The sequence below is a fragment of the Pristiophorus japonicus genome, chromosome 16, assembly GCF_044704955.1.
Source record: "Pristiophorus japonicus isolate sPriJap1 chromosome 16, sPriJap1.hap1, whole genome shotgun sequence".
NCBI classification, from domain to species: domain Eukaryota; kingdom Metazoa; phylum Chordata; class Chondrichthyes; family Pristiophoridae; genus Pristiophorus; species Pristiophorus japonicus.
Window position 1 is genome coordinate 116,126,335 of NC_091992.1, and position 17,422 is coordinate 116,143,756.

General features: G+C 43.0%; 1 protein-coding gene across 1 annotated transcript in view; it reads left to right on the plus strand.

The window, feature by feature from the left end:
* The window catches only part of LOC139226760 (zinc transporter ZIP11-like), an 807,495-nt gene that overhangs the window by 70,193 nt on the left and 719,880 nt on the right, over positions 1–17,422 (plus strand). Inside the window, exon 3 of the mRNA XM_070857754.1 lies at positions 3,778–3,936. Coding sequence (XP_070713855.1) covers positions 3,778–3,936 — 159 coding nt within the window. The remainder of the gene's footprint in view (positions 1–3,777; positions 3,937–17,422) is intronic.

Below are 17,422 nucleotides of genomic sequence, written 5' to 3' on the forward strand. Positions count from 1 at the left end.
AATACCTGGCCAAAGACCGCTCTAAGTGGAGGAAGAGCATCCGGGAGTGCGTTGAGCACCTCGAGTCTCGTCGCCAAGAGCATGCAGAAAACAAGCGCAGGCAGCGGAAGGAGAGTGCGGCAAACCAGACTCCCCACCCACCCTTTCCTCCAACCACTGTCTGTCCCACCTGTGCCAGAGACTGTAATTCCCGTATTGGACTGTTCAGTCACCTGAGAACTCACTTTGAGTGGAAGCAAGTCTTCCTCGATTCCGAGGGACTGCCTATGATGATGACTTGAGGTGAAGAAGTATACTTTGGCGATATCAGCCCAGCTAAAAGCACACAACACTTTATCATAAATGTGGACAGTAAGATTTGAATGGCGTATATACTCCCTGCAGAGCCAAAAAGCCAAATAATGGGAAACCTGTAATGGTGAAACAGTAACATACATTAAAATATAATCAGTTACAATAATAGTGGTATTGAAAAGTGTAACATTTAATACAGATCTGCTATGATAAATAAATATCTTGTGCCCATCCTCACCTTTGAGATTATTATGTGCCGTATGGCAGCCAGATGCGTGACCAGATAACCTGCTCCCAGGCCTTACTAATCCCACAAAGAGTTGGTGACATTCTTTCTCCCTCTGGCTCCCTCTCTCTTTGATTGCTGCCTACTATTGAGGGCATGGCAGAGATAGGGAGCTCACCAGGTGAGGAATCACAGGTGTGTGAGCCTTGCTCCAGTCTCCTGTGGTACAGTATGTTGGCACAGCAATGTGGGAAAATGCAGCGTGCTCAGAATATATTAACACCTATTTCATATTTTGGCTCATTTTACATCATATAGCATAGTGGTTATGTTACTGGACTAGAAATTCAGATGTCAGGACTAATTAACCAAAGATGTGAGTTCAAATCCACTATGGCAGCTGGGGAATTTAAATTCAGTTAATGAAATAAATCTGGAATAAAAAGCTTGTGTCAATAATGCTGGCCATGAAACTGCCGGATTGTTGTAAAAACCCACATGGTTCAGTTACTGTCCTTGACGGAAAGAAACCTGCCATCCTTACCCGGTCTGGCCTATATGTGACTCCAGACCCACAGCAATGTGGTTGATTCTTAACTGCCCTCTGAAATGGTGGCTCACCACCACCTTGTCGAGGGTAATTAGGAATGGGCAATAAATGCTGGCCTTGCCAGTGACGCCCACGTCCCACGAACGAATTAAAAAAAAATATATAAGGCATGAGTTTAGAATCATTGCTCCAGGATAAAAAGCCTGTTTAGTATTTGAAAATATTATGACTTCGGTGGGTGCAGTATTTGCAGTTTGAGCTCTGCTGCGCGCTTTGGCATAATCAAGCTTAAAAAATGCCAGATGAGCTAAAAACTGTGTCAGCATGCAGCAGCAGTTACAACATCATCATTTGGAGCAACGTGGTCCCTTCACCCAGACACTGTTGTTAGTATTTACCAGTCTTTGGGATCACTGCCTGAACTTTGATGGTAATTACTGCGAGTTGTCATTGCCAATCGTTTCACCCTTGTTTTTGAAGGGCTGTCTGTTTTATGACATTGTTGCAAAAAGAACTGTGCATCGTTTTGTCGCAGTTCTCTACGAAGCTTTACTATCCATTCCTTTCTGAAAAACAACTTGAATTTGTTCCAGAAATCTTTGCTTCCCACTCCAGCTTTCACAAGCAAACAATGTTTAAAAATTTAGAGACCTCTAAATCATTGATATAAAAAATGATAAACTACATTGTCCCCAATGCCAACCCCTGTGGGACTGCATTGGCAAAAGGTTTTCACTCTGAATCTTCCCGATGCACCACCATCTCGTCTACCTTTCGGCTATGCATTAGCCCAGTCTAATACTCTTGTGAATCAGTCTGTTATGTGGAACAGTGTTCCTGAAAGTAGGTGGGTAACGTTCTCTGCCTCGCTCTTGCCCTCATCTCCCCCGATTTGTAATCCGCTCACGGAACTTCAGTAAATTGGTCAAACACAACGTGCCCATTCACAACCCATGTTGATTGTGTCTCTAATGAGACCGTCTTTTCATCTGATCCTTTATGTCATCAACATCTCAAACACTTTGCCCTTAACTGAGGGTAAGGCTCATTGATCTGAAATTCAAGGTTTCACCCCTTGCCATTTTATTTTAAAAGTAATGGGCTCACTTTTTCTACTTTTCCAGTAGGATATCGTGAAGTCCATTCGGAGTGAATGAATGGAGAGAAAAGTGACCAATGTAACAAAATAACATCAACATCAAATAAGTTTGAAGAACCAAATATGTGCTGTGCTTGTTGAGTATTCTGTACAGACAACTGCGAGTAGAAGTAAAAGATAACTTCCAAGGCTGCTGGCAATTTGCCTGAAATATTAAAGAAATGTGTAATCTCGCCGCAGCGTCAGTGAGGAGTTATTTTTTTTTTTAAAAGCGGAACAAATGGTTTTCTTCCAAGTACTTTTTGTACTTCACCCCGCCCTACTTGATTCCCACATTCTCCAGCTTGTTCAAACCTTGCATAGTGCTGCTTCAATTGGCTCCCAGCTGAGCAACGCCTTGATTTTCAAATTCTCATCCTTGTTTTCAAATCCCTCCATGTCCTCGCCCCTCCCTATCTCTCTAATCTCTTGCAGCCCCACAAGCCCCCTGCTCCCCCCGCAAGATCTCTGCGCTCCACTAATTCTGGCCTCTTGCACATGCCCAATTTTAATCGCTCAACCATTGGTGGCTGTGCCTTCAGCTGCCAAGCCCAAAGCTCTGGAATTCCCTCCCAAAGCCCCTCTGCCTCTCTACCTCTTTTTCCTCCTTTAAGACGCATTTAAAACCTACCTCTGATCATGCTTTTGGTCATCTAATAAATACCTCCTTATGTGGCTCGGTGTCAAATTTTCTTTGATCATGCTCCAGTGAAGCACATGGAGATCTCTTATGATAAAGGCATATAAATGCAAGTTGTTGTTGTAGATTACAAATTGTTTTAAAGAACCTATAAAAATGGAACTTTCTACTGTATATTGTTTGAAGGATTTATATATACTGAACAGTTGGTCCCATCTAACATAAGCATAAAGTAAAATGGCACTTAGTTTGAAGTCAAAACGATTTGATTGTGAAATTCTAATGTTTGTCACAGCTCACTGATGATGCACAGTGCCTGAAAATATAAGTGGCACTAATGGTTAAATGGACTACCCCACACAACAGCAGTTGTATATTTGTATTATAACACTGGCCGAAATATGTTTCAAGGACACATCTCTGGGTTTCAAATAACTTTAATAAATAAATAACTGTTGTAGTTTATGATTTCATTTCTATCACTTGGATGCATTCATGTTTTGTAACCCACAGTAGTCTATGAGTAGTTCTATACGTATTACTGTGCTTCATATAGAATGATAGTGAATAAATTGGAGAAAAGTATTCGGTCTTGAGTTTATCGCACTTGCACATAAAAGCCGACCAAGAGGCCTATTTATGTGTAACCAGTTATGTGTCTCTCGTTCTCCTGCGAACTATTAGAGCAGTATTCCTCCTTAATGAAAAATGGAGAGCATTGCATCTGGATAAGCACGACAGGTGCACAAGACGAGAGATGTCTTGTGCCAAGCGGTGCTAAACTACAAGAAAATAAGCGGTGTATTCTGATGTCTGAGTGTAGTGCATTTTTATTTAAATTAATTGCTAAGTCACATCATTCTTAATCAACGCTATGCTTGCCCAGTTCAGTAATTACAGCTGCTGTTCATTTTGTTTCTGTACCCCAGGTCATGCTGGCTGCTTCTTACTGGTCACTGCTGGCCCCAGCGATTGAGATGGCTGAATCTTCTGGGACCTATGGAGCGTTTGCCTTCTTTCCCGTGGGGGTCGGCTTCACACTTGGAGCAGCATTTGTTTACTTGGCTGATGTTTTGCTGCCCTCGCTGGTGAGTGTGCATAAATCAAAGTCCGCTTCAAGTCCACAGGGCTTCCTGGTGTGCAGACATCTCTTAGCTGGCATGTAGAACTGTTTGACATATCCAGCAGGAAAAGAAAAAGGGAAAATGTGGGAATGTTCAACAAAAATACTGGACCAGACCCAAAGAGTTGATTTATTTTAGTTTAAAGACAATTTTCTGACATGCACACAAATTAAACCCAAAAAGAAAATACCAAAAGAACTATTCTTGGAAGATTTATAATACGACCGTGAAAGAATGGATCCATGTGTTTGGACTGGTTGAATGTTTGTTTATGCTTTTTCACTTAACTGAGGCCATTCACCCGAGACGGGCTGAATCTCAGTGTGAAATCACCAAAGAAAATAGTTGTGCTGTCCACGCATCCGTCTCATCTTCAGGTCTTTCCATGGAAGATGGTCCTCACAAATCCAGTATGTACTGAAGTTGGTGAAAAGATTGCCCTTACAACAACAACAATAACCACAACTTGTATTTATATAGTGCCTTTAACATAGTGAAATGTCCCAAGGCTATTCACTGGAGTATTATGAGCTAAAAAAATTTGACAGCGAGCTGCATAAGTAGAAATTAGCGATTGTGACCAAAAGCTTGGTCAAAGAGGTATGTTTTAAGGAGCATCTTGAAAGGGGAAAGAGAGGCGGCGAGGTTTCGACAGGGAGTTCCAGAGCTTGGGGCCGAGGCAACAGAAGGGATGGCCACCAATGGTTGAGCGATTATAATCAGGGATGCTCAAGAAGCCAGAATTAGAGGAGTGCAGACAACTCGGGCGGGCGGGGGGCTGGAGGAGATTAGGGAGGGGCGAGGCCATGGAGGGATTTGAAAATAAGGATGAGAATTTATGCTTTTTCACTTAAGCCGAAGAGACACATTCGCGATTAATTGGCTGGGGTCAGAAATGAAGAGGTGGAACGATAAAGGCAGCAGATGATTAAAGCTGGAGGGAATGATATCATTGAAGAGGATCAGTGACCTTCCTGTAGCAGTACTCAGCATTTTCCACATACTGTTGAAGCCTACTTAAAAATTGTTTAAAAGAATTTCTGGTGTCATGCCAATAAAGTTGGAAAACAGTGATTCAAAAAAATAATCCTTCCAATATCTCCTGGTGATAAATATCTAATTTATATTTGATTAGACGTTGTTTTTAGCAAGAATAAAGTTACGTTCGATCAGGTCTGTCAACACGGCAGTCAATAAACATAAAACATTAAAAGTGTTTTGACAGTTAACATTTTTTAAAAGGCATGGATTCGATGGGCCGAATGGTCGCCTTCCACGCTGTAACCATTCTATGGGCTCAAATTTGGCCCACCCCTTTTTTTGGCGCACTTACCGGAGATGCGCCGCTTTTCTCCGTTGATAAGTGCGCCGAAAGAATCGCTCCCCACTTTGGCCGCTGTCCAGCCTCTCCTCGGTCGTCGCGCAGCGTGGTCAGTCGGGTCGGGGGCGGAGCCAGCGTCCTGCGTTGAAAACAGTGCCGGGACGTCTGCACATGCGCGTTGGAGTGTCCGCGCATGTGCAATAGCTCCTCGCCCCCCCCAGCCCCTCTGTGTGCATGCTGTAGCCACTGTGTGTATGGGACCCGATGCCTGGCCAAGTGGCCTCCCGGTGTGATTGACCTCAGGTTTGAAATTTTATGCACTGTAGTTATTTTTGAACTTTCTTAATGGCTTTTTCATTTTCCTAGACTATTGGATATTTTGAAAAAATTATGTAAATATGTTTTGTCTCTTGTGAAAAGTGGTGACAATTTGTCAAGCCTATTCACCTGGTGCTATTGTGAAAGAAGAACATAAGTGACGGAGGAACACTGAGAGAATATCTTATTTATTGAAGTAAACTTTATTTAGATAATATGCGCTCAATTTTGGCCCAGTATAATCATTGCAAACAAATAGTTGTTTAAATTAGTTGTGATTAGGGCAATTTAATTCAACTATCTTCTTTTACTTCTTTTATTTTTGTAGTTTAAGCTTCCATGAATGCTTCTGTTGTATAATAAATTAACTTTGCGAAGTTTGTCATATGATGTCCTGTATAGCTGTTTGATCCTATTCACCTTCTTTCGTCAAGTCATTAAGTTCTGCTGGCCTCCGATGTACCTACCTGCGCTGATTTCTTAACTCTTCAAGAGTTTTCTGAAGTGGCCGCATACGCCGGCCTAAGTAGATTTGGAGTAACTATTGGCTGGCCAAAGTGGCCTAAATGGCCAAAACTGGTGCAGGTGGCTGGTAATGCCCCCTATTGAGAAAAACGAAACTAAACAAATCGTAACTAACTCACTTACACTGGCGCAAATTGAACGTGCAAAATGGGGATTTTTAAGATACTCCAGAAAAATCAAGTTGCTCCAAAAAAAAAACAGAGCAACACCTGGCCAAAATTAAGCCCAATGATTCTATGAGGCCTCTGAAGAGTTGCAATATCTTGCCATAAAGATATATGTACCCCCAACGGTGTAGGTAGGAGGGTAGGTGTCTCGGTACCCCTCCACCTGCAAGTAGATGGGTACCATACACAACTCAGTATGTAGGGTGGCACTGGATAGTAGAGTAGGTAAGAGATGTGTAGGGTTACAGGGTAGTAGGGTAGGTAATGAATATCAGTGATTCTTGCCAACGAACCGGAAGTTACTGGAAGGTCCAAAATTAAAAAAATAACATTCACAACAGATGCCGTAAATGTCAACTCTTCTTTGCTTTTGATGATTTGTAATTTGTAATATTTTCCACCTGTACAGTTAAGATTTGTAGTTCTATGGACACTGCGATTTGAAAATAACCACAGACAAGAAATTCAGAGCATCGAATATTAAAACATTCCCATTGGATTGGCTGGATAAACATCCTCGTTATTTAAAGTGTCTTGAGTGTTTTTTTTCCCCCCCTTGTTGGAAATCATTTTATTATTTAAAAAAAAATGTAAATTAAATTAAAAAAAAACACCCATCATTTTCACATTAGCAATCCATGCTCAACTTTATCTCAAGTTTAATATGTTTTTCTGTTTCTTTTTAAAAAGATCTTTCCTATCCTATAAGCAGGGTGCTTGCTCAACTTTGCTGTCTTTTTAAAAAAAACACAAACTGCGCATGCGCAGCGACTTCTGGTTCGTTGGCCGCAGTCGTGCCCAATGATTATATCGGGTGGCAGTGGGGGTATTTATGTGACTGGAGCCCCCCCCCCCCCTCCCCACACCATTCTTGTGTGTGTATTGGGAACTTCAGGACCAATCTAAAGACTTAACTTGATAACGTTTCAATCCACCAACCTAGTCTGAATTTCCTGGTGCAGCACGCACAAACAACTCATTATTGCTCAAGTACAGAGCACTAGGAAGTTCGATCTGAAAGACAACAATCTCGACCTTCGATCCACCAAGCTATTCTGAATTCCCTGGTGCACTGTGTATGAAGAGTTAATATTGCTTAAGTGAGGAGTAGCAGTAACTTGCTGTCAGACACTGCTTTATTTTTTATTTATGTCTAATAGAGTAAAGCTACGTGGAGGGAGTGGGTAAGGTTGGTCACATTGCTGATACTGGAGATTGTTCAGGTGATGCCATTTCCCCATGATCATCAGGCTTGTGAGCAGGAAATCTGCCTTCACTGGTTGCCGATTTGGGACCAGCTGAAAAATTCACACTGCCCACCTACAAAATCCATGTGCAGTTCTCCAAGCTGCCAAATTAAGTGGGACAAATGACACTCCACAATCTTTTTAGCTGATTTGCACAATGTAAATTAAACTATTAAGAACAAGGAAAGAAATCTTAGTTAAGGGTAGAAACTTTGTGTATTTATGCTACAAATGCAGTGTGAATTTCGGTTTGTCCCCTGAGATGAGCTTCCGACCAAATATCTACGCCATCACTATGACCGCCTACTTCCACCTCTGTAACATGATCTGACTTTGGCCCACCTCAGCTCATCTGCTGCTGACACCCTCATCCATGGCTTAGTTACCTCTAGCCTTGACTATTGTAATCCTCTCCTGGCCGGCCTCCCATCTTCCATCCTACTTCAACTTGAGCTCATCCAAAATTCGGCTGTCTGTGCCCTAATTTGCACAAGGTCCTGTTCACCCATTATCCCTGTGCTCGCTGATCAACATTGGCATCCGGTCCAGCAACGCCTCATCATTTGCCCTAATTTCTCCTTGTGTGGCTCAGCGTCAAAGTTTATTTGATAATCGTTCCTGTGAAGCACCTTGGGACATTTTACTATGTTAAAGTTGCTATATAAATGCAAGTTGTTGTTGAAATGGTTTCAGCTTTGCACCAATACCAAACCTCCAGAGTGTAAATTGTGTGCCAACGTCTGAACTGACTATGACATATATGTGTGTGAGGTTTCCTCTTACAGTGAGCAGAGTGTCGATTGGCACCACACTGTTTCCGTCAGTGAGTTGGAGGTGGGCGGGACTTCCAGCAAAGTCTATTTTACAGCAAAACAAAGTCTATTTACTCAGCAAACAGAGTCTATTTAAACAGCACACTACAGCAAACAGTCCACAGAATCTATTCAAAGAGTCTCTGCGAACTCGAGGGAATGAAACTCATGGCCAAAATTACAGCAACTTCACCCAATAAAAGCAGGGTTATTCCTCCAGTTCAATGCAGCTAGTAGGGGAAAGTTGCATGTCCTGGGATGAGAGGGTTGTCCTATGAGGAAAGGTTGTGTAGAATAGGCCTCAACTCTGGAGTTTCGAAGTTTGAGAGGTGATCTCATTGAAACATTAAAGATTTTGAAAGGCCTTGACAGGGTGGATTCTAAGAGGCTGTTTCCCCTGGCTGGAGAGTCTAGACAAGGGGGCATAGTTTCAGGATGAGGGATCGGCCATTTTAGACCGAGATGAGGGCGAATTTTTTCACTCGGGGTTGTGAATCTTTGGAATTCGATGCCCCAGAGGCCTGTGGCTGCTGATTCTTTGAGTACATTCAAGGCTGAGCTGAATAGATTTTTGGACACTCAGGGGAATCAAGGGATATGAAGATCGGGCAGGAAAGTGGAGTTGAGATCAAAGATCAGCCATGATCTTATTGAATGGTGGAGCAGGCTCGAAGGGCCGTATGGCCTACTCTTGTTTCGATTTCTTATCTTATGTTCCAAATTATGTGCGAAAAGTCAATCCCAGTCACAGCAGCAGTGCGGTCCCCAGACGTGATAGACGTGGGGACTAGCCAATCATCTCCATTCTGGCTGGAAATAGGGGCGTCGCTATATGCAGTGTGATTCCTCTGCACCGTGGTCAGATCAGGCCCTGACTTTGGATTCAGGCTGCATCTTACATTATAACTGCAGTGTTGATGTGAAGTGAAGCAGCTATACATCAATTCTACAGCAGTGCAGAGCATCCCTCATGAAGAACTGAAAGCTGACAAGATACAGATAGAATATTCTAAAGTTACCCAGCTATTTGGCTCTTGAAAAGTAGTATTTTGCCTGATGCTGAGTATAATAATTAAAAGGTGTTATATATGTAAACTTGTATTTACTCAATACAGCCACGAGAGGGCTCATCCCCTGGAGTCCCAAGCGATCCCATAATCCCTTGGGAGCACAGGTATTTAAGGAGGCCTCACAGATTGGAGAGGCACTCTGGAGACCTGCAATAAAAGACTACGGTCACACTTTACTTTGAGCTCACAGTGTTCAGTCTGACTCTTTCTCCATACATAATAAAAGGAACATAATTTATTAATTGCTTTTTGTTTTGTTCTAACCATTATTGGATTAGTATTTTTCTGCAGGCAAAGGGCAACAATCAGCACTCAGTTCCATTTCAAAGCAATGAATTAAACAATTAGAAAGATGGAGTCATGAGGAGTGTTCGTCTGCTTTTCCTTTTTATAATTTTTATATATGTAATAAAGCCTGTTGATGGTTTACTACTAACTGTCTATTATTGCTGTTGAAAAATCAGTTGCACTGCATCAGTTTTTCTTGGTCTTTCAGATTTATGGTGAGATTGAAACCAGTGCCCTCAGGAGCAGCTCTGTATGCATTACGTCACCCCTCTTTGAAAGCTTGGTTTGAATTTTTTATTTCAGTTGATGGAATTTTACTTGCTGCTCGGAGAGAATTCACAGAAGTAGAGAAGATTTTTCCACTTGGGGAAAGTCCAAAACTGAGGCTATCAATATAACATAGTTACTAATAAATCCAGTAGGGAATTCAGGAGAAACTTCTTTAAAGAAAGAAAGAAGAAAGACTTGCATTTATATGGCGCCTTTCACGACCACCGAACGTCTCAAAGCGCTTTAAGCCAATGAAGTACTTTTGAAGTGTAGCCACTTTTGTAATGTGGGAAACGCGGCAGCCACCTTACACACACAAAGCCCTCACAAACAGCAATGTTATAATGACCAGATAATCTGCTTTGTTATGTTGATTGAGGGATAAATATTGGCCAGGACACCGGGGATAACCCCCCTGCTCTTCTTCGAAATAACGCCATGGGATCTTTTGTGTCCACCTGAGAGAGCAGACGGGGTCTCAGTTAACGTCTCCTCTGAAAGACGGCACCTCCGACAATGCAGCATTCCCTCAGCACTGCACTGGAGTGTCAGACTAGATTTATGCGCTCATGTTCTTGGAGTGGGACTTTACCCAGAGAATGGTTAGAATGTGGAACTCACTACCACATGGAGTGGTTGAGGTGAATAGCTTTGGTGCATTTAAGGGGAAGCTAGATAAGTACATGAAGGAGAAAGGAATAGAAGGATATGTTGATAGGGTGAGATGAAGTAAAGTGGAAAAGGCTTCTGTGTAACAGAAACACCGGCACAGACCAGTTGGGCCGAATGGCCTGTTTATGCCCTGTAAATACTATGCATTAAAAAAAGTTGCAATGGGCTCAAATTTGGCCCACCCCTTTTTTCTCCGTTAAGTGCGCCGAAAGATTCGCTCCCCCCTTTGGCCGCTGTCCAGCCTCTCCTCGGTCGTCGCGCAATGGGGCCAATCGGGTCGGGGGCGGAGCCAGCGTCCTGCGCTGAAAACAGTGCTGGGACATCTACACATGTGCAGTGGCGTGTCTGCGCATGTGCAGTAGCTCCTCGTCCCCAGCCCCTCTCTGTATGCGTGCTGCAGCCGCTGTGTGTGTGGGACCTGATGCCTGCCCCTATCCCTGATTGAGTGGGCCTCCTGGTGTGATCGACCTCAGGTTTGAAATTTTATGCACTGTGGCTATTTTTGAAGTTTCTTAATGGCTTGCATTTTCCTGGACATTTGGATATTTTGAAAAAATTATGTAAATATGTTTTGTCCCTTGTGAAAAGTGGTGACCATTTGTCAAGCCTATTCACCTGGTGCTATTGTGAAAGAAGAACATAAGTGACGGAGGAACAATGAGAGAATATCTCATTTATTGAAGTAGACTTTATTTAGATAATATGGGCTCAATTTTGGCCCAGTATAATCATTGCAAACAAATAGTTGTTTAAATTAGTTAAATTAGGGCAATTTAATTCAACTATCTTTAACTTTTATTTTTGTAGTTTAAGCTCCCATGAATGCTTCTGTTGTATTGTAAATTAACTTTGCGAAGTTTATCATATGATGTCCTGTATAGCTGTTTGATCCTATTCACATTCTTTAGTCAAGTCATTAAGTTTTGCTGGCCTCCGATGTAACTACCTGCGCTGATTTCTTAACTCTCCGCAAGGGTTTTCTGAAGTCGCCACATACGCTGGCCTAAGTAGATTTGGAGTAACTATTAGCTGGCCAAAGTGGCCTAAATGGTCAAAACTGCCGTAGGTGGCTGGTAACGCTCCCTTTTGAGAAAAACTAAACCAAACGAAAAAAATTGTAACTAACTCACTTACACTGGCGCAAATTGAATGTGCAAAATGGGGATTTTTAAGATACTCCACAAAAATCAAGTTGCTCCAAAAAAAAAAGCAACTCCTGGCCAATTTTGAGCCCATAGTGCCTGCAGGGGTGTGTGTGTGTTTGTATTTGCAGGTGTGTATTTTCTTCTTTACTGCGAGCACAAATAGACGAGCTGAGAAAACTTCCCTCCTGATCACCATCCCACAAAAGCCGCAGTCTGTGGGATGGTGATCAGGAGCGACAGTATCCGAGGTACGGAGGCTATTTGTAATGAACCACCCACCCCAATTCAAGTTGAGATGGGAAATAATGTCTTTTAAGTACTGAACTGAGGCCAGAGACTAAGGCCCCAAGTTTCCACATGATTTGCTCCTGATTTTTAGGAGCAACTGGTGTAGAACGGAGTATCTTAGAAATCGGAATTCTCCACATTTAGTTTCCTCCAGTTCTAGTCAGGTGGAACAGTTTCACTTTGGAACTGAATTTTTTTTTCAAAAGGGGGCGTGTCCGGCCACTGACGCCTGATTTGAAAGTTTCGTGAGTGAAAACGTACTCCAAACTAACTTAGAATGGAGTAAATGAAGATTTTTGTACGCTTGAAAAAACCTTGTCTACACTTTAAAAAATCAGGCGCAGGTTACAAATTAGGCGTCGGGAACGAGGTGTGGGGGGGGGGGGGGGGGGAAGGGAAGTCATTAAATTCTACAATCAATCCTTAGTCATACTTATACAAATATTATACAAATAAATCCAACCTGAATAAAAATTTATAAGCAAAGAGAAGATTAAATAAACCATCTTCCTACCTGTGTGAAAGTGCTTCAGGCAGGCCTTTCAGGCAGCGGTGTGGCGTCAGTGTCTCGACGGCAGCGGCAGCAAGCAGCCTTCGAGCTGAGCTGCAGTGCTTGAGGCAGGGGTGTGGCGTCGGTCTCGACGGCAGGGGCAGGCAGCAAGCAGCCTTCGCGCTGAGCTGCAGTGCTTGAGGCAGGCCTTTCATGTTGGATACAGGCAGGGATGTGGCGTCAGTGTCTCGTCTCGACGGCAGGGGCAGGCAGCAAGCAGCCTTCGAGCTGAGCTGCGGTGTTTGAGGCAGGCCTTCATTCCCCGCGAAGATGCAGCACCCGGACGGACTTGAGGCCATTCGGCCATGGGATTGCAACGGCGTCAATGGTTGGCCGGGAGCCGAAGAATGAACACAGGACACGCGCAGCTGCAGATTTAAAATTCTTTAGGCCGTTGGGCCACGCTTATGGGGCGGCGTCATTGGCTCGAAGGCAGCCGAAGAATCAGGAGCGGACGTGAGGCCATTCGGCCATGGGATTGCAGCGGCGTCAGTGGCTGGTCGGGAGCCGAAGAAAGAACAGCAGCAGCCTTCGAGCTGTGAGGGGGACTGACTGAGGCCATTTGGACAGGGAGAGGCAGCCACATCGACATCTTTATATTTAAATTTGCAGAATGGGTGCTGCATTGTCAACACCACATATTATGCAATGGTTTGCTTCCTCATGCAAGAAATTCTTTGTTCTTGGTGGACGTTGATCCATTGCAAAGTTGAATTGGCACTTTTATTTCTCCAAACACACAGTCCTTAATTTGCAGGCACCGGTTCTGCAAGTTTAGCAGTGAAACGCTGAACTCACTGATATCAGCAGGTGATTTATTCAGCAGTGCTGCTCAAAGCACTCCCTCACACACAGAAATATCAAGAAAATTAAAATACAAGCCTTTGCAGGGGTCCAAGAAACAAATCTTCTCTTTTTCTGCAGCACTTTTAAAAATGGCCGAGTGCCAATGTTTACTTCAGACTGCGCATGCGTGAACGCTCCAACGCGCATGCGCAGGGTTGCCAGCACCAAGAAGCCTCATTTCAATTGTACCCGCCCCCTCCTACTTACAAAATCGGCACGAGTGGTAGGCTCCGCCCCCTGTGCGCCGTGCCAAGCAGACATCGAGCTCCAAGGAGCTCGAGAATACCGCACTTTTTTTTCGGCGTGAAAAACAGGCGCCCAGCTCTGGGGTGCGCCTTTTTCGCCGCGTGTGGAAACTTGGGGCCATTATTTTTGTGACTGTTGATAAATATTTTGATGGGAATAGCAGCTTTAACACAAGAGGAAGGCAAGCAGACTTTTACTTTCACTTTGGCTTGGCTCCGTTTCTGGCCATCAAGTTGTGGCAGAGCATGAGTTTGGCTTGGACTTCAGAAATATCTGATTTGTCCACTTCATCTTTGGCAGATACTTGGGTGCAGGTGATTATGTTGAGATTTTATTTTCAAGGAGCTGGAAGTACATCTTTAAAGAAAGACTTCAATTTTGACGTACCTTATCACATCTCGTAAGTATTTCTGTTCTCTGCTCCTTTTTTGTTATGATATGCCAATTAATGTCCATCTATTATTCATCAGTATTACTCCTGGGTGCGAAGAACTGAAATGCTCCAAGTTGGAAATCTGCACTGACAGCTGATTTTACTTGGGTCACACGATGCTGCCTCTTCCTCTGCAACATATTATTTTTTCTCCTCACTTGACTGCCAGCTCTTGCACTATTTTATGACCATAACTGCTTGGACTGAACGGTTGCATACTGGACTAGTAATCCAGAGGCTTGGATGAATAACCTGGAGACGTGAGTTCAAATCCCACCATGGCAGCTGGGGGGATTTGAATTCAGTTAATTAAATAAATCTGGAATGAAAAGCTGGTATCAGTAATGGTGACCATGAATGTTGAGTCCTGACTCTAATGTACTGACTTAGACGGGACACATGCTGAAGTCAAGGTCACTCAGGACCTGCACCTTTAATTCCAGCTCTCCAGTGCTGCACTTGCCTGAGACCTCCCTTTATATACCTCAGTGGGACAGGTATGGAGTGTCTCCTGCAAGTGCACCCCTGGTGGTAAGGTATGCTTATTGTTACAGGTCATATCCAGTCACAGTCATGTATAGCATGGTAAGATACAGTAATGTGAGATACATGACAATGAAACTACCGGATTGTTGTTAAAAATCCGTCTGGTTCACGAATGTCCTTCAGCGAAGGAAATTTGCCGTCCCTATCTGGTCTGGCCTACATGTGACTCCAAACCCACAGCAACGTGGTTGACTCTTAACTGCCCTCTGAAGTGGCCTAGCAAGCCACTCAGTTGTACCAAACTGCTACAAAGACGTATACTAAGAACAGCACTATGGGAGCACCTTCACCACACGGACTGTAGCAGTTCAAGGCGGCAACTCACCACCACCTTCAGTATTGTGACCAGTTACATCTCTGCATACTCTCCCTCCGCCGGCCAATTGACTGTGTGTGAGTGCTACCTTGACAGTAAAAGCGTGGATACATGTTGGATGTACTTGGAATAATTGAAGTGAACATATGGGATCATGCTTTGGGCAGGGGACGGATTGGAGGCTGAGAGGAGTCAGAACCAAGTTAATGGAGGGGAAAAAGCCACCATTCTGATGAGGATGATAATTGTAATTGTAAGAAATTAAAATGGCCACTGGTAGTCATTTTGGATTGCAGCCATAGTTGCCAAAGGATTTTAATTGTTAAGATAACTGGTGTAAAATTCGATGCAAAATAAGTATTTGCTTGTGGGGATATTGGTGCTTAGCGAATGTGTGTAGGAGCATCAATGTTTTCCTGTAGAACTACGAGGCATGCATGCTGCACTGTGGTGACAATATTCACTTGCTGTCTGTTGTGTATAATTTAACAGTTCCATTGATTGATGAGCGAGCATTTTGCAGCAGTTCCCCATGGAAAATAAGCATTGCTAGTCATGTTTTAAATGGTAATTATCTTATCTAGTGGACCACAGAAATTCTGTCTAAATGAAATGATGAATGATGACACCCAGGCAATATAAATGCCAGCAAGCAGCAGGAAGGGTTAATCTCTTGTTTGTCAGCCATTGTCACCCTAGAAGGGGAAAGGTCAATGGAAGTTATTTTGAGACTGGAAATCTTGAGAACTACAGAATGTTTAATACTGGCCATAAACCAACAAGATGTCTGATTTATAATCTATGTATGATTGAATTATTTGAGTAACTGAATTACCCTTGACCGTTGCAAGCGACTGGACTTGAAGTGAAGGGTATTGTGCAGAAGCCTGCAATGCAGTACTGTGTAAGTGTGGTCAGTGTGTAAACACTTCAACACCAATCACCGCTCCGCTAGGCTGATCAAAAGTACAGTGCCATAATTTTGTGTACATCCATTTAGAAGTACATCCCGAAGAGGAATATATATCAAATGTACTCCAGTAGAAAACTATTTGTCGCCACGGTGTTTTTTCTTGTATAGGACTATAGACATTAGGAGAGCTGAAACAAGTTTAATATTGCAGTACTGGAGGCTCCATATCTGTTGGTGTCTGACAGAACTAAGAGTTTGTCTCTGTGTTTTCGGCCATTACTTGTATTGCCGGTATGAAGCAGTTCTTTTCAAGAAGGCATCAGACAGAAGTTAGAATATCTGTGGCTCATTCGATATTTACCGTTAACGTCAGGGAAACCATGCAAATGCTCTATTTGTGCCACGTTTGGTACTGCATTTGGATTCTTCATAGTATTTTTTATTTCTTCTCACTCCAACTCGTATGTAAAAAATATACTATACAAACATGCATATCACACAGTTGCAATTAACTGTTGATTTGCTCCGAATCTGTTGGGGGAAAAAAACACCCTTCTGGGTCAGGACTCAAGCCATCACTCATTTTGTTCTTTGTTATGGGTATGGTATCAGATTTGAAACGCTGGGAACAAAGGCCACTTACCTCAGTATGTGGTCCCCGAATACATTCCTCTCATGTTCAGAAGTTAAATATATGGTAACCTGGCCCTTCCCATCTGTTAAACAAATACTGCTCTGAATCCAGATGGGAAGCAACTTGTGCATTTGTCTGATTGACCTGCCTTCAGTGTCACAAATATATGTGGACTATATACTATTGACCCAATGATGGTGTATTAAAAATGTTTTGCACTGCTTAAAAGAGAGAAATTTTAGAAAGGAAGAAAAAACTTGCATTTATATAGTGCCTTTCACGACCACCAGATGTCTCAAACTGCTTTACAGCTAATTAAATACTTTTGAGGCCTAGTCACTGTTGTAATGCAGAAAACGTGGCAGCCAATTTGCGCACAGCTAGCTCCTACCAACAGCAATGTGATAATGAACAGATAATCTGTTTGTGATGTTGATTGAGGGATGAATATTGGCCAAGATACTGGGGATAACTCCCCTGCTCTTCTTTGAAATAGTGAATTGGGATTTTTTACATTCACAGGAGAGAGCAGACGTCTCATCCGAAAGACGGCACCTCTGACAGTGCAGCGCTCCCTCACTACTGCACTGGCATGTCAGCCTAGATGTTTGTGCTCAAGTCTCTGGCGTAGGACTTGAACCCACACTCAGGCAAGAGTGCTACCCACTGAGACACGGCTGACATAACTTGTACATAACTTGTACATAACTTGTATTTATGCAGCTTCTAACATGATCTCTGGACGTCTCAAGTGCTTTACAGCCAATGAAATATTTTTGAGGTGTAGTCACTTGTCATGTTAGAAAAATGTTGTCATACAAGGGTTAGCTTAATTAAACTTCA